Consider the following 21,542-nt stretch of genomic DNA (forward strand, 5'->3'; position numbering starts at 1 on the left):
CAAGCCAAAACAAGTCTTTTGTTTGTTCACAATTTAATCATTATATAAAGAGCAAAGATTGAGACAGTCATCGGTCCACTTTCTCAGAAATGCTGTAAATAGCTGCAGGCTTGGAAGTATCAGTGACAATCATTATGCAGGAGTTTGAGTGAATAGACTTATGTTTGTTCATCTTTGAAGCTCATCGTCAACTCAGATCCTGAGGACAGTGGAGGATGAGATTTGATCAGATTATTATTGTTGTGACTGAACTGTATCTGCCCTGTGTGAACCTTTGCAGTTTGACCGGTCAGGTCTGGACCTGGCCCCAGTTTTACCACTTTGAAGGAGGCATAGCGGCCTCAGCAACGTGTTTTTCTTCTTTTCATTTAATTATGACTAGCAACCAATGGTGAGAGTAATTACCCCCACCCACTATGCTGGACTTTGGACCAAAGTTAATCACAGCTTAATCAAAATAAATCAATAAGTGATTAGGGAAAAATTCTATCAGCCCAGATTCTACCAATTAATCAAATGCATTAATTCCCAGACCTGAAATTAAACACATTCTCAAACTCAATACTTCAAATCAGTAAGTGTCTCTTTCTGCAGAGTATTTTTGACATATTTTGTTCTGTGCTGACTCCTCTGTTTGACAAGAAGCACATGATGGATGCGTGGAAAAGCACAGGTGTTACTAATAACATTACTGAACGCTCTGTTCTGTTTGACAGCTGCATGGAGTTTAGCCATCGTTATTTTATTGTTTACACCTGCGCCTTTCTGATTGTGACATCTCAAAATATCTTGTTTAAAAAGACCAGAACTAAAAAAGAAGTTATGTAACAGCTCTTTCCTTCTTCTTCTGTCTTCCTGTCTCCTGCGTTTGTGCCGTTTAGCTCCACTGTTGACCAAGAACTATTAAAAATACATAGCAGTGCCATACAGCATGCTGATATAAAACAGTAGATGTTATGTTTCACTGGAAAACTGAAAAGGGGGATTCTGAAGAAACAAATCTGTAGGCATTTCTCACATGACTGGAACCTACCACCTGTTCAGGTGAGCAAATGGTGAGCTAAACATTCAAAGAATACACTATGCCAAAAAAATATATACATTTGTTGGATCTCCAAATTACTCATGACATCACTTTTTTAAAAGAATATTTTATTTTTTATTTACAAACCAAGAAAATCCATATCCAACAACTGATAATGATACACAAAAAGAAGCAATATACATATTTATATATATTGAAAGTAGGACAAAAATATTTTAAAAATAAGTTATCAAATGAATGGGATAAACTGACATCACAATTTTTCTGTGTCAGTCATGAGTGACAGAACTTAATAGGAAGTAATATACTGCAGGGCAGTTTTACCCTTCTCTCACAACCTCACAGTCACTGCAAGACTGGTGATGCAAACTGTTTTCAGGGCCTAGTGAAAAGGGAGGGAAGCAGCATTTTAAAGGGGAGTTGTCAATGGTTTGTCAATAATTCTTAAAATATAAAACCAACCTTATTCATTCACTTTCATGAGATCTTACATATTCAGTAAATCAATTAAAAATAAAAAACTGGTATATTTCCTGATATCAGGTTTAACTCTAAGAAGTTATCATTTTATTCTGACTAAAAATCATGGTCACAAAGAAATGAAGCTTAAATTATTAATTGAATGCAAATGGAAAAACATTTTTCAAATTCTAGTAACTATTCATATGTTACTGTAATCCCACTGAGCACCTCAGCAGCTGCACAGCTCCTGCAGGGACCACAAGAGTGAGTGACCTTCAGTCCTGAAACTCTACACACAAGCATTCATATGACAAAATAGGTCATGATTTACTGACATCCAAAGGCTGTCCAGGCTGTGCACCCCTCAGTGTGTCTGTGAGGGAAACCTCAAGTGACAGATGCCAAACCCCAGCAGCACACTGGTGCAGTGGCGGCACCTTCACACCAGAGGTCAGACTTGAGCTGTGCATCAAATACACCATTTTATGGAGGGCTAACTTAACTGCTGAATGAACTGAAGAATAAAATAGAAATTAAGGGTTAAGGTTAGAGATTGTGGAACACTGGATTTGTCAATTCAAGCTTCGAATAATATATAGCCATACAAAACATAAGTCTTAAGTCCTAAGTTTTATATTGATTATACACAGTGGCCATTTGATTATCTTTACTAAGTAAAAGCATTCAAATTGACACTATTTGGCCTCCAATTGTAATGAAACAGTTTTTAAAAAAATTCTCTAGCATGTTGAAAACAAAACATTGTCATTAAATTAAATTCAAAAGCTCTGTTTTTAATATACATACACATAAAGAAGAGCTGCATTTTAGCACAAAGTCCCTGGTTTGCTCTCTTCTCTCACTGCCACCCAGAAGAAATCAGTCATGCAGACCACTGAAAGGTAAATTTTATGATCTGGGTCATATTTGTTCATATTATGGTGTGTGTGTGTGTGTGTGTGTGTGTGTGTGTGTGTGTGTGTGTGTGTGTGTGTGTGTGTGTGGTAAATTTCTTAACTTCTGCTCCCAGAGACTCACATTTATCAGAGTTAAAATCTCTGGCGCCCCCTCCTGGATGATCTAAGAATAGATTTGAACATCTACACCCTGGTAGCGTGAATTAAAAATCTATTTTGAGTGAACAATCACAGAGTTATGTCTAAATTAAGTAGTATCTATATCGTTTTTTTAAAGTTATGATAATGTGTTTAACAAAAATATAGGCTAATAAATAAATTATAATAAATCAAATACAATAAATCAGATAGGTGTAAAATCACTGCAGTGTGTCTGAAAATAATTCTGTAAATTTCTATAATAATATTCCTGTGATATCATTCAACAAACCTTTAATCTGATCGATATTACTGAAAATATTCTTGTTACAAATGATCATGACTTTTTACTACTTGCATTTGTTCTGTACAGAGATAGAAGGGAAAATTCCACCAGCCCCCTCCCCATCTACCACCACCTCCGAGAGGGAGAGAGGACAAGGGTATGGTGACATAACGTCATTGACGTAATCATTGACATTGATGTGCAAAATAACACATTTTCGCACAGAATTATTTTTCTTGAACATTATTCACATTCTCTTGATTGAAATGAGTCAAAAATATTTAGAGTAGTAGTTTGTTTATTTACAGCCATGCTCTGTTTTCAATAGACTCTCACATGGAATGTAGCAACAGGAGACTATGAGACTATTCAAATCTTTTCCAACAGGTCTCACCCACACACTTTGGTTCAAAGTCATGGTGATTTTACATAATGATTGTGGTGGAGTGACCCACTGTGTGGTAATAATGAGTGATAGTGGAGCCATCTACTGCAGCAGCAAACAATCCTCTAGAGTGTCTTGGTCTGGGAGAATCAAGTGAGAGGTCAGAGGAAGAGGACAATGTGTGTGAGTGTGTGTGTGTCTGTGTGTGTACAGTTATGTTTAAGCATGTCTTTGAGGAAGAGTTGCTCTGGAGACAGAAACAATCTTCCTGCATTCAAACCTCAGTGGGAGAAACACACTAAAAAGATTGAAACAGCATAATGAAGCTAAACACAGGAAACCTGTTGCTCCTGCTTCCAGATAAAACATGCTCTTTTGTTACTAGCCTTAGGTTTCCTCTTTAATTTCCTCTTAAGTAGTTTAAAGCTGCTATCCTAAATATTTTTGGGGGGTTCTGCAGTAAACATTGTGTGTGAAGTCACAGACCTTAAAACAAAAGCAGGACACTAAAACACTGTAGAGCTTGGAGGAACTGCAGGATCAGGTGATTCCCAGACTTACCATTTAAAGTCATCTTTTTCCACAGTGTCTGACACTAATGATTGACTTAAACCTTTATTTATACAGGGGGAAGTCATTGAGTGCAGTCTCTGCAGGAGAGCCCTGACTAATCAAATGAATAGTTCTAATCTGTAACAAAGCATCATATAGTTTATAAAGTGTATGCATAAAGTGTATTCTGTATGCAAAAATATTAGTTTGTAAAGTAACTAAAACTGTCATATAAATGTAGTGGGGTCAAAAGTAAGTGGAGAAGAAATGTTAAGTGGCATGAAAATAAAGTACTTGAGTAAATGTACCTGGTTACATTTCACTGCATTTTATTCACCTAATAATAACAACAACAACAACTGTATTCCACTGTGTTTACTCTCACCTTTCACTCAAATGTATTTTTTCCTCATCATTCTACATTGTCCCAGCGTGGCGACCACCCTGCATGCTGAGTTTCAACCTTCACCTGGATCCATGTGGACAGGAGGGAAAAGAAACACATCCTCAGACCACAAAACAACGGCCCCAACCTTTGGGTCCAGCTTCAGTCAGCTGACCAGGAACCAGCCAATCAGAAGTCGCGTGCTGTTGTAAATAAAGGGTTTGTGTGACTGTGAAAACATCCAGCAGGATCGAAGAGTTTAACTGGACAGAAACATGACGGTGGAGACGAGAGTCAGCGGTAAGTCAGGGACTCATCTCCCCGCGAACGTGTCGGTGGAGTCGGTGTTTGCTACATTTTAAGCTGTAGTTGAGTAAAGCCGTCTGTAGGACTGTAGCAATGATCCAGAGATCCAGCAGTGTAAGTCTGGACATGTGTTCAGTGAAACGCAGTACAGACCATAAAATACTGTTGCACTATTAGCTACTGTGTTCCTAGCGTTGCATTTTCTGTAAATGAAGCATGTTCTCTATAATATTCCTACGGGGTGTCTGTGATAGTTATTAGAAAATCCATATTTGACTGAGCACTAATTGTTTTTACTATTTTTTATTTTCATATAATTTATAAGAATAGTGTAGTTCAAACATTTTTTTCTCATTTAGTCTCATCACCAGTTGATAATTAAAAAAAATGTTTTAATAAAATTATTTCAAAAATGATGTTAAAGAAAATCATATTCTTTGCATTGCTGAAGGTGTGGCTTGGTGAGTCTTAAATAATAATAATTTAAATCAATACAGTTTCTGTCAACTTACTAATAATGATTAATTACTGGCTGTGTTATTCCTGTAATATGTTTCAGTTTAATAATCAGATATAGATAATGGCTGGATGGATGGATAAAAAGTATGTGGATGACTTATTAAGTTACTTAAGGCAAAACTTTGAACTTGAATTTTTTTACTCAGCCTAATTAGCAGCCAAAAATAAATAAATAACATGTAGGCTAAGTGTTTATTCCAGGGTAATATAACATACACACCATATTTTTAGCATTTCTGAAGCTGTAGCTTGGTGATTGTGTAAATTAATTACAATCAAAATCAATATAATTTGTGTCAAATTAATTTGCAGCAGTCTCTCAAATATGAAAACTTTCTTCTTTGATAATAAACTGAATATATTTGGTTGATTTGGACATTTTAAAAACTCACCATGGGCTCTGGGAACTTGTGATGGACATTTTCTACAATTTGTTGGCATATTACAGACCAAATTATTAATTTTACAGGCCAAATGATTAATCAGGAAAGTAATCTGTAGATTCATCCATAATTAAAGTAAACATTAGCAGCAACTCTTTTTTATTCTTTTTTCACCCCTGAACTTTTTACTAGAAAATATTTCTTACTGAACTAAAAAGAAAGAGAGAGAGTGGATGTGGGGCAGGTTTTTATCCCCAAGAATTGGACTGAAAAAGTGGACCGTAAGGATGGATTATAACAGGATTATGTATAATCCTCCATCTGTAAATTTTGCACCAGGCTACACTGCACTCAGATGATTATCGTAGCATGGAAAGATGCAAAAACAGTCAGAGAGGTAAAGACTGAATATGTTCATCGTGCTACATTTAACAGACTGTTTTATTAATTCACATTTTTAATGTAAAATAGTGTTAATCAGTGAAGGTTCAGCATATGAGACTATACTTAGGAAAAAATGATCATATCCAGAATATTTTTAGTTTGCTATAACTTTGACAAAATATTGACAAAACACACAAAATGATTGAATCATTATCGAGTTGTTTTTTTTTTGTTTTTTTTTTATCGTGTTTTTTTAAAATCCATCATTATTTCAGCTGGGATTAGGCCACCTTCCTTTTGAAAGGAACAGCGGAACATTTAATCTCTAATCTTCTACCATCAGTCATTTTGGGACAGTGCAGCTGTCCCATTTGCTTCCAAAATCACCCAGCTTAATATCATTTTAGAGGATTTTTCAATTAGTGTTGCTCAAAATGCAATTCGGTTTTTATTTGTAACAATAGACGATGGGGAAGCACATCGTCTATTGTTACTCTCTTATGAACATGTTCTGATTCTACCTGAAAAATAAGAATAGACAGTTTACAGTGTGTTTATTATTGTGTTGCCAGACACGAGGGGAGCGGACAGCAGCAGCAGACAGGTAAGAACACAACACCTTTACAACCAAACACTCTGTTATTACTGTAATTCAGTAGAACAGATAGATGATCAGAAGCAGGCAGGGCGGCAATAACACATTAGGATGAGTCGCAGCAAACACAGGCTCAACCCTTATGGAGGATCTATTATGTATTTTGGCCTCATCTTTTTACGGCTGTCTGTTTTAATTTGTTGGATTACCTCTCTCTTTGGGTGGAGGTTGACGTTAACCTCGGTTCCATATCACTGAAAACATAGGTGCTGTACAATATACAGTTTGTTAAGAAGACAGTTAATGTTATTAAGTGTTTCATTAGTATTTCAGTGTCATCTACTAACAATATAATTCAATTTCCATCCCGACGAGCACTAATTAATACATTTTCTATCATCATATTTGTCCATAAGGAAGATACTTTCAGATGTGTGCGGTGAAACATGCCTCTTGATGCTTAGAAGGAGTTACGAATCCTTTTCAGTACCTAAAGATAGCATTGAATTGTTGCATCAGAGTTGCATCAGAGGCTTTTAAACCTTTCCAGGGAAGCAGCACAGTTTTGGCACATGTCTTAAGGAACCTTGCATGGTTTATTGTACTTATTTGCCATGTTGTTCTCTGAATCCGAGGCAGTCAGGGGTGTAAAAGCCAACACTGTTACTGTGATGGTTTGCCAAAGCAAATATTTGAAGCTTAGGTTTAGCTCATCTAAAACAATGTGACATGTAGATGAATGTCTTTGAGCAAGGGTTGATGTTTTATAGTCATATAGTTAACAGTTTTTCATTAATCATATAAACTACTGACCATCAGTCAAATCTCACTTTGGCATCGGAAAGTATTTAAAACGTTGTAGAGGTAAACTCAGTAGTGACATGCAGCCTTTTGTCACCACTGATATGTATTATTACATGGACTTATTTCGCTGTATATTTATCCGCCTTCCAGTTTTTGTCTGTTATCTATCTGCAAGTCTCTTTGAAAAGCAGCTGATTTCTGTTTAAAACACTTGTTCTATAAAGCTGATCTGACTTGACTTGTCTAACCAACAAAGCCTCCACCTCACTGCTTTGTGTTGACTGCGGCTTTGTGTGAACGGCGCTGTTTTCCTTGTTGTTCTTCGGGACGGGCTCGACCTGACGAGTTGCATTTTTTTCCCTGAGCAACTTTATGGAGCCCTGCGGGGAGCAGAGAGAGGATGGCTAAAGTGCACTGAGTTCTGGGAAATATTTACAGCGTGTTTGTGTGTCCTTTTTGGGGATTTTACGGACAGACAGTAAATAAAATGCCCTCATCTGGCTGTTTGTGTCTGTAAGATGTGATTGTTTAGTTGCATGGTTGTGTTTGTGGCTCTAAAAAAAAAATGAACAGACAGTTAAGTACTGAGACCAGCATGACATTTGTGTAACATTGTTCCCACTGTTGTCATGGCTGGGCTAAGGGCAGCCGGGGTAAAAGCTGGCATTTTAGAAAGTCTGGTGAATGTGACATCAATCCCTGGACTTAAATCCTGTTGATCCAGTTTGTGTGGCTGGCTCAGACTTTACTCTTACTAGATGCAATGTGTATGTTGCTAGATACATTTGATCATTTTACATTCACTATTCAAGATACAAAAAAAATATTTGTATCTGGATCATCTGCAGCAGAAGATTGATCTTAAATTAATCTATTGTTAAAATTGCAAGTGATGTTAAATAATAATAATAATGATGTTAAATATGTTACAATACATTCATTTTCTTTACGACAGATTCATTATTAAAATGGCGCACATTGTTGTCTTGTCAGCACTGCCGGCATTCAAATTCTCAAACAGTACAGACCACATGGACTCAACAGAAATGGAAAAGTACCTTAAATCATAGTTTGAGTGTTTAGTAGGTTTAGAGGTTTGAATTGATCTTGATGTAAATCAACAGCACTTCTTGTAGATACCTATATTTGCACATTTATTATTTTTACTCTGTTTAAATCTCATCATTTCTGTCAACTTGCTGCCTTATAGTCAAACAAGTCTGTTATTATGGAAGTAAAAATGAGATTTGACTCTTTTGATTCACTGATTTTATGTAATGATTGAAAATATACTTTAGTACTTATAATCATCAGAACTATTAGTCTTATTCCCTCTCTGCATGATGGTTTATTATCTCTCTGCAGACCGATGGTGCTAAATGCCTCACCCTTTATGAAAACATAAGCCAACACAAAGAAAATTATTATTCTTTGCGTAAATCAGCGTTTCACCTGCAACTGAATAGACCCAAGACTCTAAGTGGTTTCAGTCACAGCCTCAGTATTGTTTCAGAGACATTTCTACACCGTAAGACGTGTTTTGTGGGAAACGCTGATGTAGCTCAACATCATGAGATTGCACAGTGTCAACAGGGGTTATACACAGGAGGGCTGATACACAATTGTTGCTTTTTCTCTGCTCAGGAGGGCCCCGGAGGACTGTGGGACTCTGTGAAGAAAGCTGCGTTTGTCATCGGATCGGGAATCTTATTCTTGGCCGCATTTGGCAACTCACTGACATGGTAGGATCTCCTTACACGGTACAGTATTACCACACAACAGACCAGCAGTTTGTCCTGAAATGAACCTGAGATGAGCCTGAGGAGAGGCAGCGCCACAGTAATGCACAATAGAAAGGGAAAGAAAAGAAAAGAATAGAAAGAGACAGATGCGGGATAATTACAGGAGAGGGCATGACATGAATTGAAGTTGTGTTACATCACAGTAATGTGATGGGTCGGGGAGTGACATGACATGACGAGACTAAACGTGATGGAAGGACATGTGACAGGACAGGGCATAATGGGAGAGGATATGACAGGACAAGATGTGGCATAACGGGTATGGAAAGTAGAATGTGTTCAAGGAAGTTGTTAGGGTGTCACCAGGTTTTTGCTGGGTGTCTCTTGTGAGTGTTTTGCCTATTAGCACGTGGCTTGGTATTTACTCAACTGCTACAGCTTTTTCCAGGCCTTTACTAGGTGGTTGTTGGGACACTTCAAAGCCTGAGGCTCTTTGAGAGTGAGGCCTGTATTTCAGACCATGGAGAAAGACAGTGTCATGGAAAGAGCCAGATGTACACACCTTTTCAATTAATTGGGTTTTTTTTATTAACCAGATCCAAAGTTGGTGCCCTAATGTGTGTGAATGTGTGTGAGGCTTAACATTAGTTTTAACCATGTAAGAAAACGATCATTTGACGCTGATTCCCCCCTTCAGGCATCTTCAGAGATTCTGGGGAGCTTCAGGAGATTTCTGGCAGAACTTGTGGACCAAGCTGTACTTGGCATTTGAGGGTCACGATGCTGCTTTGTTCTACTTAGGTGAGAAACGACTGTTTTAGTTTTGTTTATTGTGCAGAAAACTGCAGAGGAACACATTGCAACCAACAGACATTTATTGGCATAATAGAGAGATCTTTATCAGGCCGTGATCAAACACCGATCTGTTTCCTCCATGATAACAGCTTGAATGACTGCGTCTGCTTTGTATCATCACATACTTTGTATTCTTGTGACGTGGGTGGTTTCCTGGATCTATATACTGTAACTTTCCATTTTAGAATCCGGCTTATTACAACCAGAGGAAGTCTTCCCAGGAGCACTATGAAATATACTAATACACAAATATAGATTGCACACATGACTTCATCTCCCCTGAGATGCCAGCAGGGCTTTGTTTTCAAAATGATGCAGCTTCACAAAAGGATACCTCATAAGGTAGCAGCCATGGAGGAAACGCCATGTTTCATTTCATGCTGTAGCATTGAAAGCAGTTTGTTCAGCTCTGTGTATCAAGTCACAACCTCTGGTGTCAACTTATTAATTTTTATGATGCAGCCATCACGTTGTGCCATAAACTGGCCAGCTGTTTTTGCACAATGGAAGTTATTCCTCTATCTACGTAGGATGTTAGATAAGGCAAATATGTTACGTGATAATGAATTATGTGACAGTAATGCATCGCAGAGCCACAAACACAGTGCAGTAAAAACAACTTCACATAGTGCAATCCTGCTCCTGATTTTATATTTGACTCAAAAAAAAAAAAAAAAAACACAGGCCCATCTTCAGGCCCAGGCCAGGAGCTGTCATGTTGTCCCACGCTGACAGTGGCCTTGTTTTTCCCTCTACAGGGACCATGTTAATCCCCACCGTGGCCTTCTGGGCTTCCAATGGTCTGCTGCTATTGGTGGACATCACTGGTAAACCCTCCTTCATCACTCGCTACCGCATCCAGGTGGACAAGAATAACCCGGTAGGCTCCAGGCTCACACAGTGATTGTCATTATTAGTTTTTTGGTCCATATCTTGGTTCGATTTTGTTTTCTATTTTACAGTTTTTCCTCCAGTTTCACTATATAAGGATTTTAAGTGTCATTATTTTTCTAATCTTTCTTTCCTATGAGTTAGTATTTGCAGCCAGTTACACTTGTACTATTAATACTAGAGCCCAACCGATAGTGGATTTTTGGGGCTGATGCTGATACCAATATTAGGGAGTAAAAAAATTCTGATATCGATATATCGACCGATATACGATCAATATATTGACCGATATACAGTTTATATATATATATATATATATAAACACTTGTGAAAAAGATATGTAATGAAAGCAGGATGTTTTACAGTTTAACAATAAACTTTATTGTCCCAAATGACATCAGTGCACTGAAACTTCACTGTGAATTAAATAAAAAATATATATACAGTATATTTAATTTTAATGAAAACAAAGGATCAAATATACATAAAATGCTGTATTCATATTAGCACATATCGGAGAATGTGTTTATGGCCCCTTTTTAACCTCTGGCACAGTAACTGCAATCGTTTTCAGCTGTTGTTGTGTAATCAGAATAGAAATAATTTTATGGCCTTTCATGTAGCGAAGGATAATAAATCCATCTAATCTCCTTCTCCTCACACTGATATTGATATTCAGTGAGCACTCTTAAGTTTGCTTGAACTGAGCATGAACGAATGGATGGATAAATGAAAATGGACTCGATCCTTTTGACAAGAAAACAAGAAAAATTTAAATGAGCTTTATCGGTTGTTAGAGTTTTGGTTCGCTAAGATGTTTGTTTGTTGGAAAACTTGTTTTTTTAATTTAATAGGGAAGAAGCTCTTAGTCATGGTTGGAAAATACAGTGATAGTCACATCACTGACATCGCATTGATTATCAGAGCCCAAAAGTGCCTCAGGAAAATAAATAAATGAATGAATAAATGAGTGCTATGATGAATAAATAAATAAATAATTTTAAAGTTTGGCAAAAAAAAAATCTGATTTAACTGCATTATTCTGTAGTTCTTTACATTAATATGTCTGTATTTATTTATTTATTTATATTATTATTTTTAGACTTATTTCCATATGTTGTTTTTTGTTTTTTTTTACTAATTTTTATATTTATTTATTTCCCTAAATGCTTTGATCTTCACAGTCACAGTAATCCTGGGATTTTTGTTTTGCATATAATGTGATAGATTTTTAAATTAAAACAACTAATCAATTAGTGAAAGAAATCTTATCCTAATAAAACGAAATGCTAATATTTTCTCTTGTGTGTACGTGCGTGAACACTTGTACATGCACATATACGTATTGCCTTCATTGTTGCAGATGTTATGTCGACATGTCCATCTGACCAAAGTCTTCTCGCTGTGTTTGATAAACAGATGTTGGTTGGACTGCAGAGATAAAGCCTGGCATTTCTGATAACCCTGACAATGTAATCAGATAACCTTTCAAAAATTAGAACCAATAAGGCAGTGCACAGGAAGCTCATGCTCTCTAATGAAAGAAAAATATCCTCAGCTGATTTCAAAAGACAGTGTGTTCAGGTTTACTAATAATCAAACTGCTTTTCACATGAGCTTGTTATCTTCACAAATGGCTGCACCCAGCTGTGCATGTACTGTAATGTGTCTGTCTCCTTTATAGGGTGACATAAATTTTCATAACGTAACATTTCTCTTTGTCCCAGTCAGTAGTAATAAGGTGATGTCAATCATCATATCTTGTATGATGAGATAATCTGTGACAAACAGCTGAGTCATAAAGTGTCGTATGGCTTTCCATGGTCCATTAGTCCGAGGGCAGATACTGCAGATCGCTGACCGACAATAAACTGACTGAACCTGAGCCATACTAGTCATAAACAAAGCTAGGATGAGCTGTTGTGTAGCAACAATGCAACTTACACAACACTGGTTGTGTAGTTTATCAGTCTATCTGCATGTTAAATTCACTGATTGGAATCACATGTCCGAGTCCTTGGTTGTCGGCACTTTTTTAGAATGAGAAGTTTTAGATGACAACACCCAATGAGGGGTAATGATACTTTGCACTAGTTAAGTCATTGTTTTTGGTATAAAACCTACAAAACAAGTGCACCTCACTGCCTGTATCATTTGTTTGCAGCTTTAGACTACTGGGGTTTTCAAGTTTAGTTGCAGTATGTCTGAAATATCGCTAAACAACAACTAACTTAAAATGCCTGATGTTTAAGGTCACTATGGGTCATTTTGAAAACAACACATGCCAACCATTTCCCAAACTAGGTCACAGATTTGTACATCGATAAATGTAGTTTTCCAGTGTTTTCCAGACAGCTGTTGGTGTCTGTTCAGTTCACTATAGCAAACAAATCAACTAACAGAGACTGTACTGCAGGGTATAGGTTATCTGTCACTGTAAACAGGATGACCTGTGTTTTACAGCTTTATCACACAAGACATTTTGACATGTGGGAAAAGAACAATTAAATTAATGAAATGAATTAATTCCATTCAGCTGCTTCAGTTTCAGGGTTCTGGTGTTTCTTATTGTGACACTTGAAAACAGCACCTGTGCCTTTCCTCCTATGACAAATCATAATGTGCTGGAAAAGGTCAGTTCTTAGGCTGTTGTGTTTGTACTTTATGAAACACATGTGTCCTTACAAAACAGTTAATATATGTAAACTTCATACACAAACAGCACATGTGCTCACACAAACACACTCTCACAAAGGTCCTGATATATCCATGTGTTTATAACCAGGGTACAAAGTTTAATGATAAAAAGTAATGGCGACTGTCATGTACACACAAACTGGAGCTTCCTTTTAAAAAATCTGATTCAATTAGTTTTCATTAGCATATAATTTACTATTAATTTTTTCCCGCTGTTTGAGCTCCTGATATTGATTCTAACTTGTAAACATATAAATGTGACTTTTTCTGTGCAGAACATACACTCTTACATCTTGTTTTAAAGCGTATTCACCAAACAGCACCATTAAAACACTTCAATCTTGTTCAAATAATAATCTTTATTTACTTTATTTTGGAAATGCATGATATATCAAACAATGTTAAAATATTAAGTAAAAAAGTAAATATAAGTAGTATAATGAAGATAATAAAGTAAAGGTGGTAGATAACCTAAAATAAAATTAAAAAAATTAAGATGAGGGAGATAATTTAAGAAATCACTTGAAAGCCATTCAAATTAATTCTGATATGAGCCTTAAAACTTGTCAGAGACTGATCTCTCAGACCAGAATTAAAATGTTTAAGACTACATCTAGTTGTCTTCTTATTTTTTTTAAAACAAAACAAACCAAAAACTTTTGAGTTTGAAAGTCACCAAATGACAGCAAATCTTCCAAAACTTCATTTAATGCAAAATAAATATATTTTTCATTCATTTAAAAATAATTCCAACAGAAATACTGTCACACATGATAATGCTTACTTTTTGAGATTGTAGCTAGTATTGACCTCTTCCCTCATTCTCCAGGTGGATCCAGCTAAGCTTCGCCATGCAGTGAGGACTGTCATCTTCAACCAGGTGTTCATCTCCGGGCCCATGGTGGTGGTGTGTTACCACCTGACGTCCTGGAGGGGGGACCCCTGTGGCCCTGAGCTGCCCACCTTCCACTGGGCCCTGACAGAGCTGGCCATCTTTTCCATCTTAGAGGAAGTTATGTTTTACTACTCACACAGGTATGTATCGTTCATTTGAATTACTGCCACCTAGTGGTAAGAGTGACGGGTGTGAACGTGAAGAAAATTGATGGCCTGACAGAGCCACTGGCACAGCTGTTAACTTTTATTCTTGTTAAAAAATGTATCAGTGATCAGTTATTTTCATCATCATCTTCCTCGTCTTCTCTCTCAGGCTGTTCCACCAGCCCGGCCTCTACAAGCATTTCCACAAACAGCACCACGAGTGGACCGCTCCCATCGGAGTTGTCTCCATCTACGCTCATCCTCTGGAGCATGTGGTGAATGATCCCCTCCTGCTTTTCACTTCATCATCTATATCTGCCTCTGCCACATTCTTGGCCTCTCTGGATTTGAGCATTATAGTATTTATTTCACTGTCAATGTCAGATTACTGCAAATGATTTAGAGATAATTTATCCCTGATCTGGCGAGTCTGCAGTGGTATTGTGTAAAACAGATCAGTGTAGGATCTTCTCTCCTCATTGAGTCTCAAACAAGCTGCAGCTGTCACAGATAAATCACGTGTTTCCTTTTCACATCTGGAATCTGCACAAACCCGATCCTGAAAACAAATCTGAACTCACTGTGCTCGTCTACAGCTTGGATCAACTGTTGAAAGTGTGATGCTGAGTCTATTTCACCTCTGGTTAGGTTTTTAAAAGTCTTCCTCTTTGCTGTTAGATCTCCAACACGCTGCCAGTGGTGATCGGACCCGTGATCCTGGGCTCCCACCTGTCCACCACCACCCTCTGGTACTGTCTGGCTCTGGTCAGCACCACAATCTCCCACTGTGGATACCACCTCCCCTTCCTGCCCTCCCCAGAGTTCCATGACTTCCACCACCTCAGGTGAGTCCGCCTGCCCACTCCTCCAGGAGTGCTTCTAATGGGATTTAATGGTCTATAATTTTTATTCATTTTTTAAAAGTATTTTATTCTTTAAAAATCCAGGAATTTATAACTGTTGAATATTAAGAACTTGGTACCATCAGTTTGAGAGACTTTGTTATTGTGCTTTTCTCAGAAGGACGTTGTTTACTGTATCTTCTCTCAGCATGAAACATAAACTCCTGAACGTGTAGGGACATAAAATCAGTTGAAACTTATTGGCTGGTGACATTCTGTATATTTGTTATTGTCAACAAATTCCACAAAAAGAGCAAAACCAACATGTGAATCTTTGTTTCAGTTCTGCCTGACTTCCATTTCCATTGGTTCCTACAGAAGATGTAAATCTTTAAAAACGGGTCATGAATATATAGTTTCATTTTTTTTTTTCAAGGCTAAATCATTTTCTCAGACATTTGCTTAAGCAAATGTTTCTCAAACAGGACTGAACACCATATTTATCGGGGACTCTTTTCAGCTGCAGATTAATAAACTTTTGTTAGTCTAGTGTCTATTTACCGGAGAAGGGTGGGATTAACTCAAAATAAACTACAGTGTGTGTTTTGCATAGTAATGAGGAACATGCCATCTAGTGGAATGATGTGGCTCATTGATGTGTTTCTAATATTGTTTGGACAAGAGAGAGCTTTATGAGACAAAGGACCTTTGCTAGACAGAACCATTTGTTACTTCAGTGTTGGTTTCTTGTAGTGAAAGAATATACACTTTACTTTTAAGGGTCTTTTCTCTGTGAATGACTGTGATGACTCTTGATTACTGTACATTGGAAAATGACCAAAAAGAGAATAGGGATCCCAGTGTTTTAAATGTTAGTTTTCATTCATGTGTAAAATCCTGGTCTTTAATAATTGTACTCACGTCCTTCCTGGCTCCAGGTTCAACCAGTGTTTTGGGGTCTTCGGTGTGCTGGACAGGCTCCACGGCACCGACACCAAATTCAGGCAGACCAAGCAGTATGAACGCCACACCCTGCTCACCAGCTTCACCCCACTGATGGAGAGCATCCCTGACTCACCCAAGAAGGGCCAGTGATGACCTGTGACCCTTGACCTCTAACCTCAGGCACAGGCCTGGCCATGTTTGGGAATACCACCATGATACATGGAGACAAAATTCCCAATCAACTTTAAAATGACAATTACATTTTGATTATTTCAATCCAGAATAGCTGTTGATCAGTTTCAGACTGTGAACATCTGCTCAGACTCTGTGATCATCAGCTTCATTAGTACTTAACCAGATGTCCGTTAATCTTCGCATTTGCTTCATAAATTCATGAGGACCAAAATATACAATACCTTTGTTTAGCACTCAGTTTCCTGCTCAGGTAGATTTAATAATTTGGTGGTTGATGTGAGTGAAGACAAATAATTTCACCTCACTTACGTCTTTACTCTTTCCATCCTCTCTGGTTAAAGGTTAAAGGAAACTCTGCAGTCTGAATAAACCACTCCAGTTGGTGTGAAGCACCTGAGATGTGGGTGTGAGAGAAGTCCATTATGCTGCGTTCACAGCTTCCAACATTCCTGAATAATGACAGAGTTACAGTGAATCAGTCTCAGTGTACAAATCAGCCACTCATGAACAGATTCTGGTTTTAATCCAAGTAGAGCTCTCGTGGTGATANTATTTTTGAATACTGTTTGTATTGTTATGCATCAATTCTTACAAACAGATTTTGTATTTTAAATAATGTTTATCCCAGCTCACAAGCCTAGACTCTTCTGCTGCGTTCACTTGCTGCTAGAACAGAGGATACATTTGCACTTTTCATTTCCATAGCACTTACACATACCCCTGAATATTCAATGTGTCTTTTTGTTCTACAGATGACCTGTGGAGGAGAAATGAATGAATGTTGAATGTCATGTTTGATTACTAAAAAAAAAGAAAATAAATCTTGCTACTGTGACTGATGCAATGTCAAGAATGTTTTGACTGGACTTCTTAATATTATTAAAACATTTTAAAAAACGGAACAAAAAATTGTTTTTATTTTTTCCCCAAATTTGCTTTAGTGATGGGACAACTCACTTTATTCACTCACATATTATTTGAGACATGAATATAAACGATCTCTCTAAACTTAATTGACTCTCACAATAGAAGTGATCACAGTTTCTGTATTTGAGTTTTTTTTCGGATGTTTTCTGTTTTTTTTCTTTATTGAAGCAAAGCATAAAAAGTCATTGTATAGGTAAGGCATGAAAAGTCATAAAATGTCATAGTATAGCAAGGCAAAAAGACTCAGTATAATAAGGCATGAAAACGTCAGATAGTAAGGTATAAAAAGTGATAAAAACGTCGGTATAATAAGGCATAAAAAATCATCAAAACGACAGTACAGGTAAGGCATAAAGAGTGATAAAAATGTCATAGTATAGTAAGGCATAAAATGTAGTATAACAAAGTAAAATGTCATACTATAGTAACGAATAAAAACATCAAAAAAGGTGATAGTGTAGTAAGGCACAAAGAGTCACTGGACTTCATAGTACAGTCAGGCATAAAAAGTCAATATAATAAGAAATAAAAAGTGATCAAAACAATATAGTAGGGCATGAAAACAACAAAGTATAGTAAGGCATATAATGTCATAAAAACATCATAGTATAATAAGGCAAAAAAGTCATTAATATGTTATAGTATGAGAAGGCATATAAAGGGGGCATGAAAACAACATAGTATAGGAAGGCATTGAAAGTGATAAAAACAACACAGCACAGTAAGGCATAGAACATCATAAAAACTTCATAGTTTAATAAGGCATTAAATGGATGAAAACGTCATAGTATAATAAGGCATTAAACATGATAAAAATAGTAATAGTATAGAAAGGCATAAAAATGACGTATTATAGAAAACCACAAAAACAACATAAAAATGTCATAGTATAGTAAGGCATAAAAAGTCATGAAAATGTCATAGTATAATAAGGCATGGAAAGTGATAAAAACATCATAGTATAGTAAGGCATAAAAACATCATAGTATAGGTTAAGCATGACAAGTGATAAAAATGTCATAGTATAGTAAGGCATAAAAAGTGATAAAAGTGACATAGAATAGTAAAGCATGAAAATTACAGTATAGTAAGGCATAAAAAGTGACAAAAACATCAGAGTATAGTAAGGAATAAAAAGTGATAAAAACATCAGAGTATAGTAAGGCATAAAAAGTCATAAAAACGTCATAGTATATTAAGGCATAAAAAGTCATGAAAACGATAAATTATATTCAGTTATGAAAATGATATAGTATAGTAACGCATAAAAAGTGATAAAAACATCATAGTATAGTAAGGCATAAAAAGTCATAAAAACATCATAGTATAGTAAGGCATAAAAAGTGATAAAAACATTATAGTATATTAAGGCATAAAAAGTCATGAAAACGATAAATTATATTCAGTTATGAAAATGATATAGTATAGTAACGCATAAAAAGTGATAAAAACATCATAGTATAGTAAGGCATGAAAATGACATAGTATAGTAAGGCATAAAAAGTCATAATATAGTAAGGCATAAAAAGTCATAAAAACGTCATAGTATATTAAGGCATAAAAAGTGAGAAAAACATCATAGTATAGTAAGGCATGAAAATGACATAGTATAGTAAGGCATAAAAAGTCATAATATAGTAAGGCATAAAAAGTCATAAAAACGTCATAGTATATTAAGGCATAAAAAGTGAGAAAAACATCATAGTATAGTAAGGCATGAAAATGACATAGTATAGTAAGGCATAAAAAGTCATAATATAGTAAGGCATAAAAAGTCATAAAAACGTCATAGTATATTAAGGCATAAAAAGTGAGAAAAACATCATAGTATAGTAAGGCATGAAAATGACATAGTATAGTAAGGCATAAAAAGTCATAATATAGTAAGGCATAAAAAGTCATAAAAACGTCATAGTATATTAAGGCATAAAAAGTGAGAAAAACATCATAGTATAGTAAGGCATGAAAATGACATAGTATAGTAAGGCATAAAAAGTCATAATATAGTAAGGCATAAAAAGTCATAAAAACGTCATAGTATATTAAGGCATAAAAAGTGAGAAAAACATCATAGTATAGTAAGGCATGAAAATGACATAGTATAGTAAGGCATAAAAAGTCATAATATAGTAAGGCATAAAAAGTCATAAAAACGTCATAGTATATTAAGGCATAAAAAGTGAGAAAAACATCATAGTATAGTAAGGCATGAAAATGACATAGTATAGTAAGGCATAAAAAGTCATAATATAGTAAGGCATAAAAAGTCATAAAAACGTCATAGTATATTAAGGCATAAAAAGTGAGAAAAACATCATAGTATAGTAAGGCATGAAAATGACATAGTATAGTAAGGCATAAAAAGTCATAATATAGTAAGGCATAAAAAGTCATAAAAACGTCATAGTATATTAAGGCATAAAAAGTGAGAAAAACATCATAGTATAGTAAGGCATGAAAATGACATAGTATAGTAAGGCATAAAAAGTCATAATATAGTAAGGCATAAAAAGTCATAAAAACGTCATAGTATATTAAGGCATAAAAAGTGAGAAAAACATCATAGTATAGTAAGGCATGAAAATGACATAGTATAGTAAGGCATAAAAAGTCATAATATAGTAAGGCATAAAAAGTCATAAAAACGTCATAGTATATTAAGGCATAAAAAGTGAGAAAAACATCATAGTATAGTAAGGCATGAAAATGACATAGTATAGTAAGGCATAAAAAGTCATAATATAGTAAGGCATAAAAAGTCATAAAAACGTCATAGTATATTAAGGCATAAAAAGTGAGAAAAACATCATAGTATAGTAAGGCATGAAAATGACATAGTATAGTAAGGCATAAAAAGTCATAATATAGTAAGGCATAAAAAGTCATAAAAACGTCATAGTATATTAAGGCATAAAAAGTGAGAAAAACATCATAGTATAGTAAGGCATGAAAATGACATAGTATAGTAAGGCATAAAAAGTCATAATATAGTAAGGCATAAAAAGTCATAAAAACGTCATAGTATATTAAGGCATAAAAAGTGAGAAAAACATCATAGTATAGTAAGGCATGAAAATGACATAGTATAGTAAGGCATAAAAAGTCATAATATAGTAAGGCATAAAAAGTCATAAAAACGTCATAGTATATTAAGGCATAAAAAGTGAGAAAAACATCATAGTATAGTAAGGCATGAAAATGACATAGTATAGTAAGGCATAAAAAGTCATAATATAGTAAGGCATAAAAAGTCATAAAAACGTCATAGTATATTAAGGCATAAAAAGTGAGAAAAACATCATAGTATAGTAAGGCATGAAAATGACATAGTATAGTAAGGCATAAAAAGTCATAATATAGTAAGGCATAAAAAGTCATAAAAACGTCATAGTATATTAAGGCATAAAAAGTGAGAAAAACATCATAGTATAGTAAGGCATGAAAATGACATAGTATAGTAAGGCATAAAAAGTCATAATATAGTAAGGCATAAAAAGTCATAAAAACGTCATAGTATATTAAGGCATAAAAAGTGAGAAAAACATCATAGTATAGTAAGGCATGAAAATGACATAGTATAGTAAGGCATAAAAAGTCATAATATAGTAAGGCATAAAAAGTCATAAAAACGTCATAGTATATTAAGGCATAAAAAGTGAGAAAAACATCATAGTATAGTAAGGCATGAAAATGACATAGTATAGTAAGGCATAAAAAGTCATAATATAGTAAGGCATAAAAAGTCATAAAAACGTCATAGTATATTAAGGCATAAAAAGTGAGAAAAACATCATAGTATAGTAAGGCATGAAAATGACATAGTATAGTAAGGCATAAAAAGTCATAATATAGTAAGGCATAAAAAGTCATAAAAACGTCATAGTATATTAAGGCATAAAAAGTGAGAAAAACATCATAGTATAGTAAGGCATGAAAATGACATAGTATAGTAAGGCATAAAAAGTCATAATATAGTAAGGCATAAAAAGTCATAAAAACGTCATAGTATATTAAGGCATAAAAAGTGAGAAAAACATCATAGTATAGTAAGGCATGAAAATGACATAGTATAGTAAGGCATAAAAAGTCATAATATAGTAAGGCATAAAAAGTCATAAAAACGTCATAGTATATTAAGGCATAAAAAGTGAGAAAAACATCATAGTATAGTAAGGCATGAAAATGACATAGTATAGTAAGGCATAAAAAGTCATAATATAGTAAGGCATAAAAAGTCATAAAAACG

General features: G+C 35.3%; 1 protein-coding gene across 1 annotated transcript; it reads left to right on the forward strand.

Moving 5' to 3' along the window:
- The first annotated feature begins 4,387 nt into the window (after positions 1–4,387).
- Positions 4,388–16,861, forward strand: faxdc2 (fatty acid hydroxylase domain containing 2). The gene is made up of 9 exons (XM_022762799.1): positions 4,388–4,470; positions 6,335–6,366; positions 8,806–8,903; positions 9,601–9,704; positions 10,517–10,638; positions 14,176–14,381; positions 14,557–14,662; positions 15,066–15,232; positions 16,168–16,861. The coding sequence occupies exons 1-9, from the start codon at positions 4,446–4,448 to the stop codon at positions 16,322–16,324; spliced, it is 1,017 nt and encodes a 338-aa protein (XP_022618520.1). The 5' UTR covers positions 4,388–4,445; the 3' UTR covers positions 16,325–16,861.
- The last annotated feature ends 4,681 nt before the right edge of the window (positions 16,862–21,542 follow it).

This window comes from Seriola dumerili, unplaced genomic scaffold (assembly GCF_002260705.1).
Source record: "Seriola dumerili isolate Sdu_G_001 unplaced genomic scaffold, Sdu_1.0 BDQW01000449.1, whole genome shotgun sequence".
NCBI lineage: Eukaryota > Metazoa > Chordata > Actinopteri > Carangiformes > Carangidae > Seriola > Seriola dumerili.